Source organism: Lissotriton helveticus, chromosome 7 (assembly GCF_964261635.1).
Source record: "Lissotriton helveticus chromosome 7, aLisHel1.1, whole genome shotgun sequence".
Lineage (NCBI taxonomy): Eukaryota > Metazoa > Chordata > Amphibia > Caudata > Salamandridae > Lissotriton > Lissotriton helveticus.
The window spans coordinates 742,327,872-742,349,091 of record NC_136068.1 but is presented as its reverse complement, the minus strand read 5'-3'; the positions used below and the strand labels follow the sequence as shown (position 1 = coordinate 742,349,091).

The window sequence follows — 21,220 nt, the reverse complement described above, 5'->3', positions numbered from 1 at the left end:
GCACCACCTTAGACGCGTGAGGGTATGGAAAGGACACAGGATCAGCTGCAGGATATTAGGGAGGGAGAGGGCGAACAGCGGAGCCGGGAGTCTACGCTGCCATTTTGGATTTCGTCTTGGCTCCTCCTCTCTAAGGTTTTTTAATTGCTGATTTCTTACTATAACGTCTCTGAAACCTATGGTTTGTTCAGTGAATTTCAAAGGTTTTTTAAATGCTAATTATTAAGGGGTCGATTCCGATCCGGTAAATTACCGTCCATACGATTCCCATCCCGAGCCATCTCCGTATGACTCGTACACACACCGTACGACCCGACGAGTACGATCCGGACCGGGGTATCAGGACGCGATTTGTACGGTCCACGTCAGGTAAGGGCGATTCATTCGGAAAAGCGCACATTCACATACACACCGTACGCTGGGTGTACGGTGCGTACCCCCCATGATCGCAGGGGTACGCATCGTACCCCTGCAATCATGGGGGGTACGCACCGTACTTGGGGGGGGGGGCGTTCCGTACCTGTTTCGGCGCGAACTCTGCTTTTACGGCTATTTTCAGCTCCCGTAGAAAAAGGGTCGTACGGTGCGTACCCAACACGAATCGTACTTGCCGGGTCGGAAAAAGCGGCCGCGAAACGTACAGATGTCACGTACAGCGGGTTCCGAGGGAGATTCGTACGGGGATTTGATTCGTACGGTCTCTGTACGATTCGCACGGAGTCCAGCTCCTGGTACGAATCGTACTTCGTCGTACGTACGGGGGGCGTTGCAGGGTACGATTCGTACGGGAAAAACTCTCTGAACGGCTATTCGGAGCGCTTTTTACCAGATCGGAATCAACCCCTAAGTGTAGTAGTAGTTATATCTATTTTTTTGTACTGATTTTCTACAGTTTTTTAACTGTTTATTTATAAATATGTTATTAATTAAATAACATATTTTTCTGAAAATTGCAAAAAAACTATTTTTTTAAATCAAACTGAAATATTTTGTCATTTTTTGTTTTATTTTTTGTTTTAATATATTTATATTATTTTCTTTTAAAGCATTTTTTTCCCAAAATTTTTCTGAGTCGCGCACCCAAAGCGTACAAATCGCGGTGAGTGCACGGATTCTAGCCGCCATTTTAGAAAAGTCGTGAAGGATCCACGTAGGCTGCGTGTTTTTCAGTTACATCATATACATTTAATATTGCGTGATGTGCGCGATTCGTATGCGACCAGTCCGCGACTCCAGCTCCCGCGCATTAGCGACACATGCGCATTACGATACGCAATGCTTGACTCCAGTGGCATGGAGAGCACGGGACCCACATCTGGGAGACTTATTTGTTATGAAGTTTCCTCATTTCTTCATTTACTACTGTCTCCTCAGCAGGAAATACTTTTTTTTTTACTTGGCTTCCATCAAGAAGGCATTCAGATGTGTCACACATTTGCCATAAATTCGGAATGTTAGCACTCTAGTTACACATTAGATCACTGTAGTAAAGCTACTGCTCACCAGGGAGGTCTGCTGCTGGTATTCAAAGTGCATGTTCAGTCTGCATATTAGAATTTCTTAACGGAAAGAAGAGGATTTGAGAAGTCAAAATGTGCCCCTAATTTGTCTTTATGCAGCACTAATCATAATTTCTATGGCAAAATGAAGCCCCTCATTTTGTTCCTTTGCAAATGAAATATTTTAAGTGTTACCACTTTATTCCAATAAAGATGGCTTCAGGTGTTCCATACTTTTGTCATAAGTAAGACTGTTAGCGCTCTAGTTGTACTTTAGAACACTCTGGGACATTCTGTCATTGGGCTATACTTGGGCAACAACTGGGTGATATTTGTGCTACATTTGGGCTCTTTTGTCTCTGGTGGCCATCTTTGGAGACTTATTTGTCATGAAGTTTCCTAATTTCCTCATTTACTACAGTCTCCTCAGTAGGAAATACTTTCAGTATTTTACTTTTGTTCCATCAAGAAGGCATTCAGATGTGTCACACATTTGCCATAAATTCTGAATGTTAGCATTCTAGTTGCTCATTAGATCACTGTAGTACAGCTACTGCTCACCAGGGAAGGCGGCTGCTGCTGGTATTGAAAGTACATGTTTCAGTCTGCATGTCAGAATTTGTTTTAATGAAATAGAAGAGGATTTGAGAAGTCACTCAAAATGTGCCAACATTTTTCTTTCTGCAGCACTAATCATACTTTCTATGGCAAAATGAACCCCCTCATTTTGTTTCTTTTTGAATTAAATGTTTTAAGAGTTACCACTTTATTCCAATCAAGATGGCTACAGGTGTGCTATACTTTTATCATAAGTATGGCTGTTAGCACTCTAGTTGTTCTTTAGAACTCTCTGGGAAGCTGCAGTAGGACACAAAGGAATCCACTGACAGTCTCTGCCCTTGTTGGAAGTACATGTTTTACTGAGAATGTCAGACTTGATTCTCACCTGACTGAGAAAGATAATGTGAATGTACAGAAAATATGCTCTCAGTTTAGTTTATAGATCACCTTCCAAACCTCTTTGGGAAAAGCATAAGAAAATAGTTTTCTCTCAAACATGATTCATGATATCCCAGCAGAAGGCTTTTACACATTGTAAAATCACCCTAGAACACACCACAATTCCTAAAATGAGTATAGTACCATCAACAAATGATTTATAATGTAACTAAAGTCTTAAAATTTCTATTAACTGCAATGCTTTTTAATTAGGTGCTATCATGTATATTGGTCCTAAGATGGTTGCCAACACTTCTTGGATGAAGTGCTGACAGCCAATCAGATCTCACGATGAGATGTGTCGTTAGGCTCTGCCCAGATATATATATTTTTTTCCTTTAATATCTAAAAAACTACTTAACAGATTTACACTATTTAACAAAAGGCACAAGTCTGAAATGAGGACTACCTCTTTGCCAAATTTGGTGTAATTCCGTTCAGCAGTTCGGGCTGTAGCTGCAACTAATGGTTCCTATGGGAAATTGCATGGGGAAAACACGTTTTGGGACCCCCCTTTTTTCTCAGCCCCCACTTGACGGATCACCCCCAAACTTTCAGGATAGGAGCGGACCGGAGCTCCCCACGAGTTTTGAAAATTTCACGAAGATTCGTCAACCGTCTAACTGTAAAAACCTTCTGCCATAATTTTTTTTTTTGCATAGTTTTATATAGCTCAACCTTGACCCGAATCGGATATCAGAGCGCTTTGCATATCACCAGTTACGTTACATGAGGACACAGATTTATTTTTGTTAGGCACAGGGAGATTAAGTAATTTGCCCAGAATCACAGGATGTTCAGTGTCATTGCCGAGACTCGAACCCAGTTCCCCAGATTCGAGGTCGACCGCTCTAGCCGCTAAGCCAACTCCTCTCTTTGGGCTTCCCTTATGTATTTGGGGAAGAAACCATACAGTGATGATTGCTCATGGTGGTGAAGAACAGTACAGCCTGTGCCAGACCCTGTTTGACGGGCCACAGGGCAGGTAGGGTCTAATAGGCTCTAACTGCATTGGTTGAGACCATTTGGCACTGGTGTCCATAGGTCAGTCCTACTATCACTTTACAAATTGGACCAAGTACACCCTTTCCGCACTTAACAGGGTAGCGAGGGTGAGCAATCAAAGGCTTCTCAGGGAAGTGGTATGGGGGGGGCAAGAGCTCAGAACTCAACTGTCAAACAGAAAAAACAATACACTTGCTGTCCATCCAATGCTTATCTTAGTAAAAATAAAGTACTTTATTTATCACATAAAACATAATGCCAAACAGAGCAATGGGGCTCAGTTTCTAGATCATAAATTCAACTAAGATGTCTGGTTAAGCAACCCTCCCTATTCTCATTCTAGTTGTGGTCATTGTGTCCATAGATCTTCTACTGTAATGTAGTCATAGCTACTGATTCATTTCATTAAGTCTTTCCTCGCTCAGGGTAGTTCACAGATCAAGTCACTAGTTCATATCAAGATTAAAAGGACCGCTTTGGGCAACATCACTGCTCCCACTGCAGAACTCGGGCTACTCTTCTAGTACATTCTTCTGTGCCAAGCTCTGTTACCTGCTCACACTGTCGCGGTCTTTCAGTGCTGGATTGCGGTTCTCTGGCTAATGCTTTCAGCGACATCTCCATTGACACAGAACCACAGCAGAGATTTCACTTGGGACTGGAGCCATCGCAGTTTATTGGGCCTGTTCGGTAGGCCCGTTGTATCAGATGCAGACTCCAGGACCATGGACCATTTCTGAAAGATGCTTGTTGCAGGACTTTCTGCTTTTGGGCCGGATTCTCACTTAATGGCTTTTTCGGGCAGTTGCGGATTATGGAATGGGATCAGGCTTTGCCATGGTGTCTGACATCACAAGATGACTTCATGGTTTGTTTTCAGTTCATGGTCCATTACAGGGGCTATGATGAGAGATCAGAAAAATACTCGCTTCCAGAGCCAGTCAGCAATATCTGGGTGGTCCTCATACTGTGAAAACAAATGGCTTCTCCTGAATTGTCATTCCTCCTGCTGAATCATACACACTTTACTCCTCTCTGATCAGCCCCAGGTAGTAATGACAGACAAACTAAAGGTCAAGCCCTACCTAGAAACTTCCTCACTTTGAACAACAGAATCAGCAACCCCCACTCCTTACTGCTTCTATCTCCCAAATGGCAGGACTCGGGAAGAACTAATCAGCAGCTGTTTGCATTCGATTTCTAAGGGGAGCTCGGTCTCTTGCTCCTTCACTTCAGTGTCTGGGTCTTCTTTCTCCAGCCACAGAATGAAGGAAATTCACTTCCACTTTCTGAGGAAGCAGTCCTCCATCTTGTGCAATGCTAATCCAGGGCTCTCAAAATTACCCCGCTTGTTCTACTGCTCAGAGTTTTAGCACACACAGAGTCCTTCTACGATACGTATGCTGCACACTAACTTCTCATACATGCACTCTCATCGTACATAGAATACCAGTGCAAGGTTCTGGGCTTCACATACCAGCAGAAATGTACACAAGAGAATTCAGTAGACCACACTTTCTCTGGCACAGAGAAAAGGGTCTGATCTCACTAAAAATTAACAAAACACGGGGCGCTGCCACCACTGCTTTATGTGATATTCCTAATGTAGGGGCAGTAGTATACTGTCCTCTATTTGCGCACGCCTAGTGCGCCCCTCTAGGTCACAGAACAAGTTGTGGACCTCTCATTAGTAACAACAGGCCTGGGCCTCTGCGCTCGATTAGTGTGGCGGAAAGGCCACAGTAAAAAGTCAGGATACCACTTTCAAAATCAGAAACTCAAGGCAGGGATACGTGCTCATCTATCATGGAGAGGACATTCCTGTCCCAAAGGCATGCCATTCAAGCACTTGTCAATAAGTCAAAGTAAATTCCCCTTGGGATTCACTTAATAGCATACCAGTATATACAGTTATCACTCACTCTTCACTCATATACAAACCAAAGCAATCGCCAAGGAACAGTATATAAATGTTTTATTAACTGAATAAATGCCAATGAAGATAGTATTCAATGTGTAAAAATTCATTCAGTGCGAGGCCTAGAATCACAAATCAACATTCATATAATTACTACAGTCACATATTTTTTTTTAAAAAGAGAGGAAAAGCCTCCTTATTGTAAGATACATCAAACAGATCAATTTCTCACAGTTGTCAAATTAGATCGACATTAACAATTAAAAAGCTATTATATGCATCCAAACATATAAAATAACATCTCATAAAGATTATAACAACATGATATAAGCAATTTAATTAAACATGACCAAAAGCAACGCGTTTCAGTGGTAGTTTCAGGTCCAAACCACCTTCTTCAGGCTATCATAAAAATTGTGTCCGGAAATCCTAACATCTATATAGAAAAAATTAATATCTGTAAGGATCCGATGCTCATTCGAACAACAATACATATATATGTACAACGCAGGTCAAAATATCCTCCATCAATAACACATCCATATACTACACCAATGGTATTGCTAATGTAACCTGTAAATCTAAGCACACATTCATCACTATCATTTCTATATCCCAATTTTCATATTTACATACATAAAGTGAATAAATATCCACATGGAAACAAAATGATCAGCATGTGTGTCACCTCAAATCCACTCTTCGTTAAAGTAATGGATGGCTGAAATTGTATAAAAGGCCCTGCTCGACCCTTACCCCTCAGGTAAAATAAAGATAGACCCACCGGAGCTAACCACACGTGGATTTGATAACAAAGGGGCTTCCACCTCTATCACCTCCTCTGTTTCCACTTTTGCTCCCCTGACAGCATTACTTACTCCATCTCCCATGTCCTTGGGAAAAGAAAGAAAGGAAGAGAAAAAGCAGCCTGCATTGTAAAAAACAAAATGAATGCAATTATCTGCATATTTGACTCAACTTCAGTATTGCTTCTTGACAAATCCTTTTACAATGTGGAAATTGTAGTGCAAGTGCAATGTTGAGCTGGGTGTAGCAGCACTTTTCTGGATTGGTTTACTCCTGGCTGCTATATCTTTTTGTTTTACTCTTGGTTGCTCCTGATTGCACCAGGTTGTATCTGATGGCAAGAGACAGCAAAGATAGCAAAATCAAAATGTGCGTTGGTGCATTGGTATGTTGCTGAGTTTTTACTGAGTTTTTCAGGTCATCTGATCAACCAGGCTGTACTCAGTCTCTTTTGACAGACCCCGACATCGCTCCTTGGTGGAACAAAGTGGAGTGAGGCAATATTCAGCAGTTTCTTATGATCGCTTTTCGTGTACCCTTTGTTCATCTCGCAAGATGGATAACTGGATAAGATCGGACAATCTTAGCTAAATTGTGGCCAAATATCAAAATCAAATAAGGTTGATAAGGTGCGCAAAAGGAGGATGTTACTAAAAAAAAGGCAATATTAAATTAATCAGTGTGCCAGGAGTCTAGAACAGTAGGATCGAGAAAGAATTAAGACAGGTCAAGGCTTTAGGATCAAGGAGCAATCATGGAGTAATCATCTGTGGGTGACGTGTGTTTGATTATTATGTTTGATTATTACTATATCTGATCCACTGCAGTTGTATTCAGTATTAGTTTTGGATCTTAATTTATCATCTACTCAATCGATTAAAACAAGCTAAATAAGTATAACTGATTATGAAAAGCCAATCAGTAAACATTGGCACAAGGTACACAAAATACAAGTAGTAGAACTCAAAGGAAAACAAGGAAACCTAAGGGTGATGTGGCAAAAGGAATCTGCTTAGACACAGCAATGGGTTCAAGCAAAAAGCTTCTGTGCGAGGCAATTCTGTCAAAGCAATAAAGGGAACAATGGAGAGGGGCTCGGCACTTGATACAATGCTTAAAGATATGCCAAGAAAATTAACATATGACTTAACGGAGTCACCGGTTATAAAGCAGCATACGATTAAGAATGTCTTAAGAGAAAAAAGATTGCAGCTGACTCAGGTTCTGATGAAAATGACACATTAAGATGTGAAACAACTACAAATCTATCTCAGGCTCAAGCTGCGTTATAACAGATCAAACAAACCAAACATGTTTCACAAACTAATCAAGCTATACAGGGCATCCAAGATAGTAATGACAGGTTGGAGAATGGTTTGATTTCATTCCGATTGTAGAGCTCGCCTTCGTCATCTCTACTTAGAGTGGCTGGAGAGGAAAAGGAGAAATCGATACACCATGTAAATGCAGCTGTAGCAAATAATGCAAAACAATGAAGCAATGGAATAAAACTCAGAAACAAACTCAATATATGGACGCAAGGAATCAAATACTCTAAGACACGGGTACATTACTAATGACCGAGAATCTAAGCAAGTAGAAATTTCATATGAGTTCTTTAATGTCTCAATAACATCTGGCCAGTTGCTGAAGCTGGATCATTTAGTTAATGTGTCAAACCTAACAGCATATGAATCAAAGCTACAGTATAACATTTCACAAAATAATTCAGTCCTAAAGTGAGTCAAGACATAAAAACTCAGAATAAGGACAAAAAAGAAATCAAGTATTTGGATGATGAAGATACTCTTCCAACATATCCGATGTTGCCTTCATTGGGGGCAATCAGTAATACACTGTCACAAATGTTGAATATTCTAACAAAGCAATCATTGCTATTGACTGAGCAAGTCGACTGTCTCAAACAAATTGCAGTAGAAATGGCATCAGTAAAGGCAAAATCTGAATTTTAGTATCAATTAAACAGAATAAGAGTGAACTTACAACTGCCTCTAAAAATCTTTAGCGATTAGATGATATTGTTGGCTCACTACAATTACTACCCCAAAAAATAGGAATTCTCATAACGGATCACGTAAAGAATCATGCACTATCACCAACCATGGAGAAGATCAAGGAAAGCAAAGAGAGAAATAATGAAATAACTAATTCAAATCATAATAGTCTTGAACAGAGAGAATTCCTCATGAGTAAGACCCCAGCAGAAGCAACTACAATCGACAACTTTAGTGAAATGCAAATGGAAGAACATCAAGAAGGCTGTGCTCCTTATCTGAGTAAGAGATGATTAAAAACATTGAGAAAACCTAAGAGAGGTATTGGCTCTAAGCAAACAATCTTAGATGCTCCATTACCAGAGCAAAGAGAAAATCTCCCTTTATTCAATAAGTCGATTATGAAATTAAAAACATGTAACAATATAAATAATGATGGTATAGACAAGATTGATGCAAATATTCAATCCCAAACAGAACAATGTCTCATTGAAGAACAAGATAAAATTATAATAGCCGAATAGAAGCAATTAAAACCGGAAAAGGAAATTTCAATATGTTTGGATAACTAGTCCACATATATGTGCTCCGATCCAACACCATTATTGTACCACCTAACATCAGCGCTGCAATAACAGTACCACAACCAATAAACAGCGAAGCAGCCAAGCTTGGAATACATAATGTACGGCCGTCCATCATTAATACTTATATCCAAAGCAAAGATAAAGTCTCTCCATTTTCAAGTTATAACTCTAATTTACTGAAACAGATTATGGAAGGCATAAAGGGGCTTACTAAAAAAAATATAGAAGGCAAACATCCTAGAGGTCTGATAGATTTAATCAGCACTGCAACAGACGAGTAAGTGAAAACCTGCTCAGGAACTGAAAGTGATCAAACCGGGTGTCCTGTGTGCACTGAAAGGACAAGCAGATGAAAAACTCAAAGAACAGTAAAGGGATATTTGATCCAGGATAACAAGTTAATACGCAAGAAACCTTCTCTTAGTGAAGAAAAATATATGACTGACTTTACACCTCTCTATAAATCTGAAGGCTCACATGATATATTAAATCAGCAAAACATACTGAAGCTATTACATTGTTTTGAAGACTTGAAAGAACTAGACTCAAAATCGTTTTTAGCAGTTCGATTATTTTGTCTGTCATAAAACAAATATGGACTATGAAACCACTAGAACAACATGGCCGTCCCAAAATGTGACATTAAGGATATTGGCCGTAAAAGAGACCATAGCAGACTGGGACTTACAATCAGGCGACCAGAGAAACCGAAATATCCGCATATTTTAAGAACCTCCTATAGCTAACCGGAGTATGAAAATTTAACACTGAACACATGACCATCTTATAAAGCCCCTGAGGAACTTATAGGATTCGAAAATGGACAAATCACTGCAAAGGAAACAGAAGCTAATGTACGATCAGTTAGAGGGCCATTGAATTCAGGAGTAACACAATATCCATATCTGATTAAACAGTACTCCTAATGAACATGAAGTAAGGGAAGTACGGTATAATGATTTTTCCATTCTATCGTGGAACATTGCGGGATATGAGCGACAAAAGCTGGAATAAAAATGTCTAGTTTTAAAGAAGAAAAATGGGCCAGATTCACAAAAGTAATCTGAGACAAAGTCCTAACTTTACGGCTTTTGGTATTCACAAAGCGCATTTAGAAGAAGTAAAGTTAGGATTTTATCTTTGTTAAACTTAAGTTTTGGTCTTAAGTTAAACTTAAGACCAATACCTAAACCTAAGATCAAAACTTTGTCTCAGTTAAACCTAAGTTTTGGTCTTAAGTTAAACTTAAGGCCAAAACTTAAGTTTAACTAAGACAAAATCCTAACTTTACTATTCCTAAATGCGCTTTGTGAATACCAAAAGCCGTAAAGTTAGGATTTTGTCTCAGATCTGAGACAAAATCCTAACTTTACGGCTTTTGGTATTCACAAAGCGCATTTAGGAGAAGTAAAGTTAGGATTTTGTCTTTGTTAAACTAAAGTTTTGGTCTTAAGTTAAACTTAAGACCAATACCTACACCTAAGATCAAAACCTTGTCTCAGTTAAACCTAAGTTTTGGTCTTAAGTTAAACTTAAGGCCAAAACTTAAGTTTAACTAAGACAAAATCCTAACTTTACTACTCCTAAATGCGCTTTGTGAATACCAAAAGCCGTAAAGTTAGGATTTTGTCTCGGATTACTTTTGTGAATCGGGCCCAATGTGTAATTTGTCTTCAGGAGACCTGCCAATCTGTAAATCTACCAATTTAAAATTATACTACACATGAAATTAAAGCGAAAAAGAATGTCTTTGGAAGCCCATGCGGAAGAGGGGACTTCAATCAAACCCTATTGCCATCAGAGAACAAACTTGCAAGCATTGAGGAACTGGATTTGAGCTACAAGGTCCCTCATCCAAAAATCTCTTTACAAAAAAACCCAAAAAGCAGCAATACTCTAAGTATTCATATGATCGTATGGTAGCGCTAAATAGAAGATTAGCAGAAGACCAACGGGTTGCACCAACCTCCTGAGGACCTATGGTCTCCACTGCCATAGATTGCACATTTGTGCATTATTCATGTTTTCACTTGTGTAAAAACTATGCTATCACACAAAGACCCGAGAGTGATCATGATCGTCAAAGGCTAGTTTTCAATGTTAAACATGATCAGTGGAAGACCCATGCAATGGCTAACAGTGATAGAATGATTGCTTTTAACAGTAAAAATCAACAACATGTTAAATGAGAAGGCGTCTAACTGACATCATGTATTAGAAAATAATTTGTGCTGTTGGAAGTAGGGGATGACTGGATGACTACTTGGCAATCATCCATACTAAAGAACATACTATTGATCTTGTTGACCAAATGACAGAAATCAAGAATATATATAGCAATCTCACCCAATACTCAGCAATTAATCAAATCAAATAGTGTATACCGCAAGATGGTGTGACATACACTAAAACTTTCAATGTATAAGGATTGTGATCTGAGGTTGCAAGACTTAAAGAGGGAATATAAGAACAGAAACATACAAATAAAGCGGAACAGTGAGCATAATGCCTATGCAAAGTTATATCATGCTATTTCATCTCGGAACGAACTATCGTATTAGTTCCTGATGGGATATTGTACAACTTCGTATACGCAGCCAGATGATTTATTTATCCCAAGTTATAAGTGGGAAATGTATATTAAGGCTCTGTATAAATCAGCTATCATCTGTTACTATACACCGCCAAACGTTGATGGAATATTTCTGGATATAACTAAGAAATAAATATCTGAACTAATAAAAAGTTCACGCTCATCCAAAGCAGCTGGACCAAATGGTTTCCCTATAGATCTAGTCAAGATAAATATAACCTTTTGGAGCTCATTGTTAAAACGGCTGTTTTCACAGGTAATCAACATAGGGAAAATTCCATCTTCCTGGAAAATAGCGATTGCACATCCGATATATAGGCGAGGTCCAAAATCAGACCCAACCAGCTATAGATTAATAGCATTACTAAATTTTGAAGGGAAACTGTTTGCTAAACATCTCAAAAATAAACTAAGGCTTTGGGCAGAGGAAAAATGATTAATTCCAATAACACAAACAGGATTTCGTTCTGGATGTTCAACAATTGATAATATAACAACATTGGCTCTACTTGGAAAAAAAGCATGTATGCAGAAAACATGATATGCCTGTTTTGTGGATTACTTCACATCATTCAATAAGGTTAATTGGCAAAAGGCTGTGGAACAAGCTAATAGCATGGGAAATTGACCCGAACCGTTTTAATTTTATTATCGAACTGTGTTCCGAAACATGGGTACATGTAAAGCCAACAATTACAATACACTGTCACCTAAATGTTGCACTGAAAACGAACATAGGCAAGGTGGTGTCCTCGCTCTGTTATTATTCTCCCTCTACATTGCTGAAACGGATATGTCATTAAAGTCTGACCAGGGTATTCCTCCAAACTTAGGTGGTAAAAAAATAAACTACGCAGAGAACCTAGTGATCTTGTGCCAGACGCTGAAAGGACTCCAGCATCAACTTAATCAATTACACATTTATAATACATAGAATGGACTAATAGTCAATGTCTAGAGGAAAAGAGATTAGCCCAGCACTCAAAGCATTACATATGAGCAACAAGGTCATCTTCAGTTTTGAATTTATTTTCATGAAATTCGTATGCACTTCATTGCATTTACGGCTGGCAACTTCTCACTGTATTATGAGATTGGAGCTTGTTTTAAAGTCTCTGGTATCATTACAGTACAGGAGTACTGTGAATTATATCGCTCAATGTGCCACGGTCGGTTCATCTTCACTGAAAGAGAAGATACAGAATTGCATACTATATTGACGGAAGTGGGATCCTGTGACTTGCCTGACCTACAGGCGCTGGGGCACATGAACTGTTCCGTCTGAGAAAATCTTATTCGCAATGCGTTTACTACCAAGCAGTGGTCCTCAGAGCAGTTACAAGCTGTCAAATACAATCATACGGACTAAGTAATTGGCATTTATACTGCACAGAGCCAAGAATATTCAGGTCTAAACCAACCTGGCCATGTGAAAAGAAAATTTCTAAGATTCAAACCGCTTTACATTCCGATCTGGGAGTTTGAAAGGAAATGGAACCCAGCTCTTAAAGCCCGGCCAACCTGTCATCTCTTTTGAACTATATTCAAATCTTTTATACACATTATATGTATCTGCCCTAAACTGTTGTCTATACGGAAGATTTATTTACGCTCTGTGTTTAAAAATGCTAAAATAAGATCAACAACGGATGCTGTTAGATACTGTTTGAGGAGAAGGCAGTGCAATGATAATGATGATGACATTTTTAGATCAGGCCTATAAAGGATTATCTGTGTAATTGTCTCTATACAATGGGAAGCAATACAGATTTTATTCAACATGGCATTGGACCTTCATTTAGAGAAAAAGGACCAGCTGCACAAATGCAATAAATTGTATGCACTTTTGCACATCGGGCATATTAGCACTTTAGTACATTAGTGAAAGTAATAGACTGAGCTAAAAAAGATTATTAATGCAGCAGCTGATGGTTGAACAATAAATGCAAATTACTGTAGAAGTTGGATTAGAACAGCATTTAATACTAGGAGGGGTATGAACTCAATCAGTTTGCTGGAAGCTAGATGCATTTACCTTGCACATTTGGCACACTATATTAGTATAAGATAATAGACTGAACTAAAGATGATGGTAATGCAGTGGTAGTTAGTCGAATAATGTATGTAGATCATTGCTTAAGTCGGGAACATACAGAATCTTATACTTTGAAGTGATTGTACTGCACTTGATTGTTGTAAGTTAGACTTGTACGTTTTAATTGCAGATTTGTTTATACTATTAGATAACTTTTAAATGATATATGATATATGTTACATTTTTATTGTAATCAATTGATTAATACAATAAACTCTATTTACTACTACTCATAAATCCCTTTGTGAACAGCAAACAATCGTCAACTTATACAAAAGTGTATATTTACTTTGTGAATCGGTCCCTCATTGTCCCCATGTTCGGCTGCCCCCTATATACAGAGGGTATGCTGATTTAATTGACCAATCAGCGACCCTTGACCCTGTTATCAGGCAGGTCACTCCCCACGCCGCACAGCACCACCTGTGGGCCCGTGTCCCACTCGCTGCTGCCGTGAGTTCGAGGCCCTCCTCCACCCACAGGCTTCCACCTGCGCCTCATCCCTGGTGGCCCAGTGGGGAGCCGTAAGTATCTGTGTGCCACCTGTGCCATCTTTTGCCTGTCTGCATCTGTTATTGCCTGTCTGCCTTCTGTTTTATTTTCCATATTTCCGTTATTTAGTCTAATCCTTTTCTATACCCACTGTGCCCCCTTCTGCCTTTCTGCCTCTGTTTATTGCCTGTCGGCCCCTGTTTTTATTTTCTGTATCATTGTATTGTGCCTCGCATTTCCTACCCGTTTCCGTTCTTCCTTTCCCGCCGCTGCGTCCCCTTTGACCCCACCCGCATATTCGTCCCACTCCCACCTCCCAGCTGCTCCTCCCTCCCACCTCCCCTTCTTATGGCGGCCACTGTGCGGCCGCGCCCAAGACACGCCAAAGGCAAGCCTGTCTGTGCCCGTCCGCGCCTGGACCCCACCCAGCACCACACCCCCTGGCCCTCACGAACACCACGACACCTGATGCCGCTACAACACCAGCACCCTCCACGCACTCAACACCGCACCCATGAACCCTTCTCCTGCCGGAACTGCAGCTACACCAACCTCCAAACCACCACCACGTCAATGGGTGTAGGATGCAACAGCCTCCGATGCATTCTACTCAACACCCGCTCCGCCCGCAAACACGCCATCGAACTCTGGGACCTACTCGACTACTGCTCCCCCGATGTCGCCTTCCTGACCGAGACCTGGATGAACCCCTCCTCGACACCCGACATCACCATAGCCATCCCTGACGGCTACAAGATCACCTGCAGGGACCCCACCAAAGGAAAAGGAGGCAGAACCGCCATCGTCCACAGAAACACCCTCAGAGTCTCGACCAGCACCGATAACACGCTTAGCCCCACTGAACACCTGCACTTCCATATCCACACTGACCCCAACACCACCCTCAGAGGAACCCTCATCAACAGACCACCGGGCCCCCGGCCGCAGTACAGCGACTCCATCGCCGCACTCATCAGCACACACTCCCTTGCATCCACGGACTACATCCTCTTCGGAGACCTGAACTTCCAACTCGAGAACACCAACGACAACAATTCCACCACCCTGCTCGAAAACCTTGCCAACCTTGGACTCAAACAACTCATCACGACTCCCACCCACTCTGCCGGAAACACGCTCGACCCCATCTTCTCCACCAGCAACCACGTCACCTTCTGCCACACCACCGAACTCCACTGGACCGACCACCGCTGCGTCCACTTCACCTTCAAGAAGCCTTGCACGCACCACGGCACACAATGGGCCCCCACTGCAGCTGGAGCAAAGTCACTGACCAGCTAGCCACCACCCTCGCCCAAAACCTACCAACGGACACTACCGACTCCGCCGCCCTCAACCTCAAGCAATGGATCGACAACTGCGTCAACACTCTCGCCCCGATCAAGAAACCCTCGAACAGACCCACCAACAGAAAAGCCGTCTGGTTCACCCCTGACCTCCAGGCATCCAAGCAGGCCTGCTGTAGGCTCGAGCAGAAGGGGCACCAAGAACAGACACCGGACAACAACACAGCCTACAAGTATGCCATCCGCAGACACCACCAAGTCATCAGAACCACCAAAAGGACCTCCTTCAAAGAGCTCATTGACAACAGCGCACACAACAGCAAAAAGCTCTTCAACATCGTGAAGGAGCACTTCAACCCCAGCTCCAACTCAAACGACATCCAGCCGTCACAAGACCTCTGCAACTCCCTAGCCACCTTCTTCCACTGCAAGATCGCAGACATCCATGACAGCTTCAGCAACCAGGCCCCCCCCGACAGACACAGACACCTCAGACTCACCGTCCTCAGCCACATCGACCCCCTGCTCTCCTGGAACCACGTCAATGACGAAGACACCATCAAAATCATGAACACCATCCACTTCGGCTCACCATCTGACCCCTGCCCACACCACATCTTCAACAAAGCAAGCTCCACCATCGCACCCATCTCTGCAAGATCATCAACAGCTCCTTCAAGACCGCCACCTTCCGGGAGAGCTGGAAGCACGCCGAGATCATCGCCCTACTCAAGAAACCCAAGGCAGACCCCAAGGACCTCAAGAACTTCCGGCCCATCTCCCTCCTCGCGTTCCCGGCGAAAGTCATCGAGAAAAGAACAACATCCTGGACCCGTCCCAATCTGGATTCCGCAACAACCACAGCACGGAAACCGCCCTCATCGCCGCCACTAACGACATCAGGGCCATGCTGGACAATGGAGAAACAGCGGCCCTCATCCTCCTGGACCTCTCGGCCGCCTTCGACACCGTCTGCCACCACACCCTCCGCACACACCTCCACAACGCAAGGATCACCTTCAAGCTCCTCACCCACGCACACAAAGCACTACACAACGCCGGCCCAGCCTACCTGAACAGCAGACTCAGCTTCTACTCCCCCACCCGCCAGCTCCACTCAGCCAGCCTCGCCCTCGCCGCTGTCCCCCGCATCCAACCAACAACCTCCAGCGGCAGATCCTTCTCTACCTCGCCGCCAAGACCTGGAACACCCTCCCTACCCACCTACGGCAGACCCAAGACCTACTCGCCTTCAGAAGGCTCCTCGACCTGGCTCTTCGAGCAGTAGCGGCACCCCCTTCCCCTCAGCACCTTGAGACCCTCACGGGTAAGTAGCGCGCTTTACAAGTACTCTGATTGACTGATTGATTGATTGATCCACAACAAAGCACTGGACTGGACCACCTACTTCCTCATCGGCAGAACCCAGAGTGTCCGTCTCCCCCATTCTGCTCTAAAGACACCAAGATCATCTGCGGCATACCCTAACCATTATCCCTCAGCCGGACACTCTTCAACGTCTACATGGCACCGCTCACCAACAATGTTTGATCACACAACCTCATCTCATACCCCAACAACACCCAGCTGATCCTCTCCCTCACCAAGGCCCCCACCACCGCCAAATACAACCTCCACGAAGGAATGAAGGCCATCGCCGAATGGATGAAGAACAGCCGCCTGAAACTGAACTCGGACAAGACGGAGGTCCTCATCATCGGATCCACCCCCTCCTCCTGGGATGACTCATGATGGCCGGCCTCACTAGGAGCTGCACCTACGCCCACTGACCACGCACGCAACCTGGGGGTCATCCTGGACTCCACGTTGTCAATGACCAAGCAATTAAACTCAGTCTCATCCTGCTGCTTCAACACCCTCTGCATGCTCCGTAAGATCTACAGATGGATCCCCACTGGAACCAGAAGGATAGTCACCCAGGCCCTCATCAGCAACAGACTGGACTACGGCAACGCTGTCTGTGCAGGAACCTCAGCCAAACTCCAGAAACGACTACAACGCATACGGAATGCCTCTGCACACCTCATCCTCGACATCCCCGCCACAGCCAAATCACAGCCCACCTGAAAGACCTGCACTGGCTCCCTGTCAACAAGAGGATCACCTTCAGGCTCCTCACCCATGCTCACAAAGCACTCCACAACACTGGACCAGCGTACCCCAACAAACGACTCACCTTCTACACCCCGAACCGCCAGCTTCGCTCCACTGACCTCGCCCTCGCCACCGTTCCACGCACCCGTCAAGTGGCCGCCGGCAGCTGATCGTTCTCCCACCTCGCCGGAGCCTCCTCAAGACCTGGATGTTCGAGCAGTAGCAGCAACCCCCCCCCCAGCTCCTTGAGACCCTCACGGGTAAGTAGTGCGCTCTACAAATGAACTGATTGATTGAATTAATGACTCTAGAACAGTGGAGCAGTTTCACTCTCTTTAAAGTGGCTAACAGATAATCCTTAAAGGGAATGAATCAGGGTTTCAATGTGCAGGCTTAGCACAAACCTATGATGTAATAAAATGTTCAGAAATCCCTCAGAATTTTCGTCACAATAGCCACCATAAACATTTTATTAATGGCAGTGCAAGCAAATAAAACCAACCCATATCTGTACCTATGTCTTACTCCTGGAAACTGCTGAGTTAAACATTCCTACGTCTGTATTAAGTCACAATTACACAAAGGTAAATAGTGATGAATCACACCTAATTATGCAGCGCCTTAATGATTGGGATTTCATATTTAACAGCCTTCATGACATGGTTTGTTAATATAAGGATTCCTTAATATAGGTTCAATCATTCATACATTTATTTACAGAAGAAGATGAGGAATCAGAGACTGTTTTTCTACCACATACACCTTTAAGTCGCAAACAACGTAAATTCAAGAAATGGGAAGAAGGGGTTAGTAACCAATGTATCGAAGAAAACTGCAAAAAGTGCCCTCAGTGTGAAGTGAACATTGAGGTGAGTTCACAACCTATATTTTCATGTAATCTTTCCATGAATAAATGACTGAATCAATGAATGAGTAAGATAATGAATGTTTTTGTTCACAAGAAGGCACACATGTATGTCAGGCCCTGTCTAGCTAAGATCATACCCCAAAGGTGTGCTTCGTCAAGCTCACTGCATGGTTTGTTATTGTCCATATACTCTCATATTGCAAATTAAGATTTCCACCTGAATTCACAATATGCTTCTGGGGATTGTTGAGAGAAAATGAAATACAGGGGAGGAAATTGGAGGAATTTAAGTTTTGTTTGGGAAACCTCACAAAGCTTGTTCTTATGAAGGCATGAATAGCTGTTGAAACGCATTTACACAGCTGGCATCCACTTCAAAGCACTTATGGGATAGGATAAAAAGTTGTCCAAACGTTTACATTTCTGCATTAAAGTTTAGGGTTGACAAACTAGACAGGCCTTCCGCAGAATCTCTGAACCTTATTCACAAAGCATTTTCTCTGAGTAGTAGTGTCTTATTCCACACTTAGGTGTGGTTACTGTTACTTACTCATGAATTTCCATGAATAAAACAAGTTCCCTCATGGAAGAAAATGTCTTGTGATTTGCAAAGAGTTTTTATGCAAGCCTGCTTGGCTTACTTGTGAAAATACATGAGCAGATCACATTGTTCCCCCTTCCTTATCATACTGTTTTGAAAGAGTGTTTCTATGGCCATGGGCACATGCTTCTCCTTTAATGCACTTATTATTGCACTATGACTATGTAAGATGCATCTGGGGATGTATGACGTTACAACGCATACTTTTACCACGCATACCTTTACAACGCGATATTTACAACGAATACCGTTACAACGCATAGCGCTTAGAGGTGCTGGATAGTGGTAAGTATAATTTTCTATTCCAACTCCAGTCCCCGTGGACACTAGGGAAGGTGTTGGATAGAAAATTAAACTTATTACTTACCCTAGAGCGCCCCCCAGCGCAATGCGTTGTAATGGTATGCGTGGTAATACCTGCGTTGTAATGGTAGTGCGTTGTAAAAATTTCGTTGTAAACGTTGCATACCCATCTTGGCATGACCAAAGTAATGCCCTTTGGTTTACATAGGTGTACAGTTTTTGTTTCTTGACATTCTCACCTGCATTGCAACTAATTCTCTCCATGCACTGAAGCATCTCTTGTTACAATGCAAAAAGTGTTTATCATACATCAGAAAACAGTGTCAGTTTCATGACCCACTTCCCTGCACTAAGAGAAGCATGTGCTGCATTGTCTGCAATGAAATCCGACCTATGGGAACCAGTAACCCTTGTGAAATCGTCATTCTTGTCTGCTGGCATCATTGCTAATCAACCTTCTGTTCAGACCCTATATGTGTGATAGGTCCTTCTCAGTACGAACCTGCAACCTGTGAAATACTTGCCTGTGAAAATAAGGGCAGTCCACAATCACCTATGATTTATAAAAGCAGTAAAAACTGGCATGTTTCCCCAAAATTAACCACATTTCTGTGATAATGTATGACAAGAGCACTAACTTGTGGACAATACAGATGACATTACCAGCTGCCTCTTTTTATAACAAACTATACACAAAGATGATGGATGCCCACATGGATGGCTGTGTTTATCCTCTCACTCTCTGCAACATCCACTGTTTTGCGTTCCACCAACTCTACCCTCCCTCCATACCTGCATTGTACCCAACATTTTCCCACTTTTCAACAATACAACTGAAGTGCTTCCAGGAACCGCTTGAAAATCGGAGGTCTCCCTGACCTCGTCAAGATATGAAGTACTTTATAAAGGAGACATATTAAGTAGTTACTTACTCAGCTATTTGAAAAGTGATTTAGGATTTACAGGGGGTATGGAAAGCGATATAAATACCAGTGTAGTAGAGTTGAAAACAATTTAAAAAAGCTGGATTGTGCAAGTATGTTTGGTAGAAAGTAGGTAGAGACAGTTAATGGCATTGCAAGCTCTTGTGCTCTGAGCCCATGGTGTCTTGGGTTGTCCAGAAATAACCACTGTCACCACAGTAGCAGGTCTGAGGTAGCCACCTAGAAGTGGAATGTTACAATCCTAAAGCACACCTGAGTAGTGGTTATGTGACGTCCACCCTGAAGAGGTCTGGGCAGTTCCCTAAGACCCCATCACATTGATTACATGCTATAACCCCTTTCTGCTACAAGCACCACAGTAATGGCCCCCACATATGGGCCTAAGAGTGTGGATCGGAGCCATGACTATCAAGATACCTGTACTTCCTTTTCAGCTTTCCTTCATGAGATTTTAGTTTCTTTTCTAGCGTGCATAATAAGAGTGGAATCCTCTTAGTGTTATTTACAAATCAATTACTGCCTGCTGCATAGCACCAAATATCTTACCCCTTAACCCTGCTACTAATTCAGCATGTTCCTTGTCCTCACTTTACTCCTCGTCCATGCAAAGGCAAGCTGTTGTGATATGTGTGTCAATCTACAAAAGAGCCCTTTGATGCTGAACCTGCAGCGCACAAAGGGGCCGAATCCACCCGACACCGACTCAGTCCTAGGACCGACCCACACCCAGTCGGCGGTGTTGGCCAACCAATTAGGATGATTCCTACATTTCCCTACGAGAGCACGCATTATGGCCGTCAACCAGGAAATGGAAGGTGTGGTTCATCCCTGCATCCTGTGGCAGACACCTCAAGGTGGGACACCATATGTGCCCCCTTGACCCCCAACCAGAGGCCGCACACTCAAGGGGGCCCTGCTGGGGTCCCCCAAACACGCTTTCCAACATGGTTTCCATGTCGGACAGGCTGGCATGGAAACCATGCTGGAAACCGTGCATCGTAATCCCAAATGCGGAAAGGCCTGCCCTTTAGGATTACGGGCCAGTTCCAACTGGCTGATGGGCTCCTTGACT

The 21,220-nt window shown here is 42.8% G+C and overlaps 1 protein-coding gene across 1 annotated transcript in view; it reads left to right on the top strand.

Annotated features, from left to right (window-relative positions):
- Positions 1–21,220, top strand: part of LOC144769080 (E3 ubiquitin-protein ligase RNF14-like) — a 176,611-nt gene that overhangs the window by 98,533 nt on the left and 56,858 nt on the right. Inside the window, exon 6 of the mRNA XM_078653079.1 lies at positions 18,153–18,301. Within this exon, the coding sequence (XP_078509205.1) occupies positions 18,153–18,301 (149 nt within the window). The remainder of the gene's footprint in view (positions 1–18,152; positions 18,302–21,220) is intronic.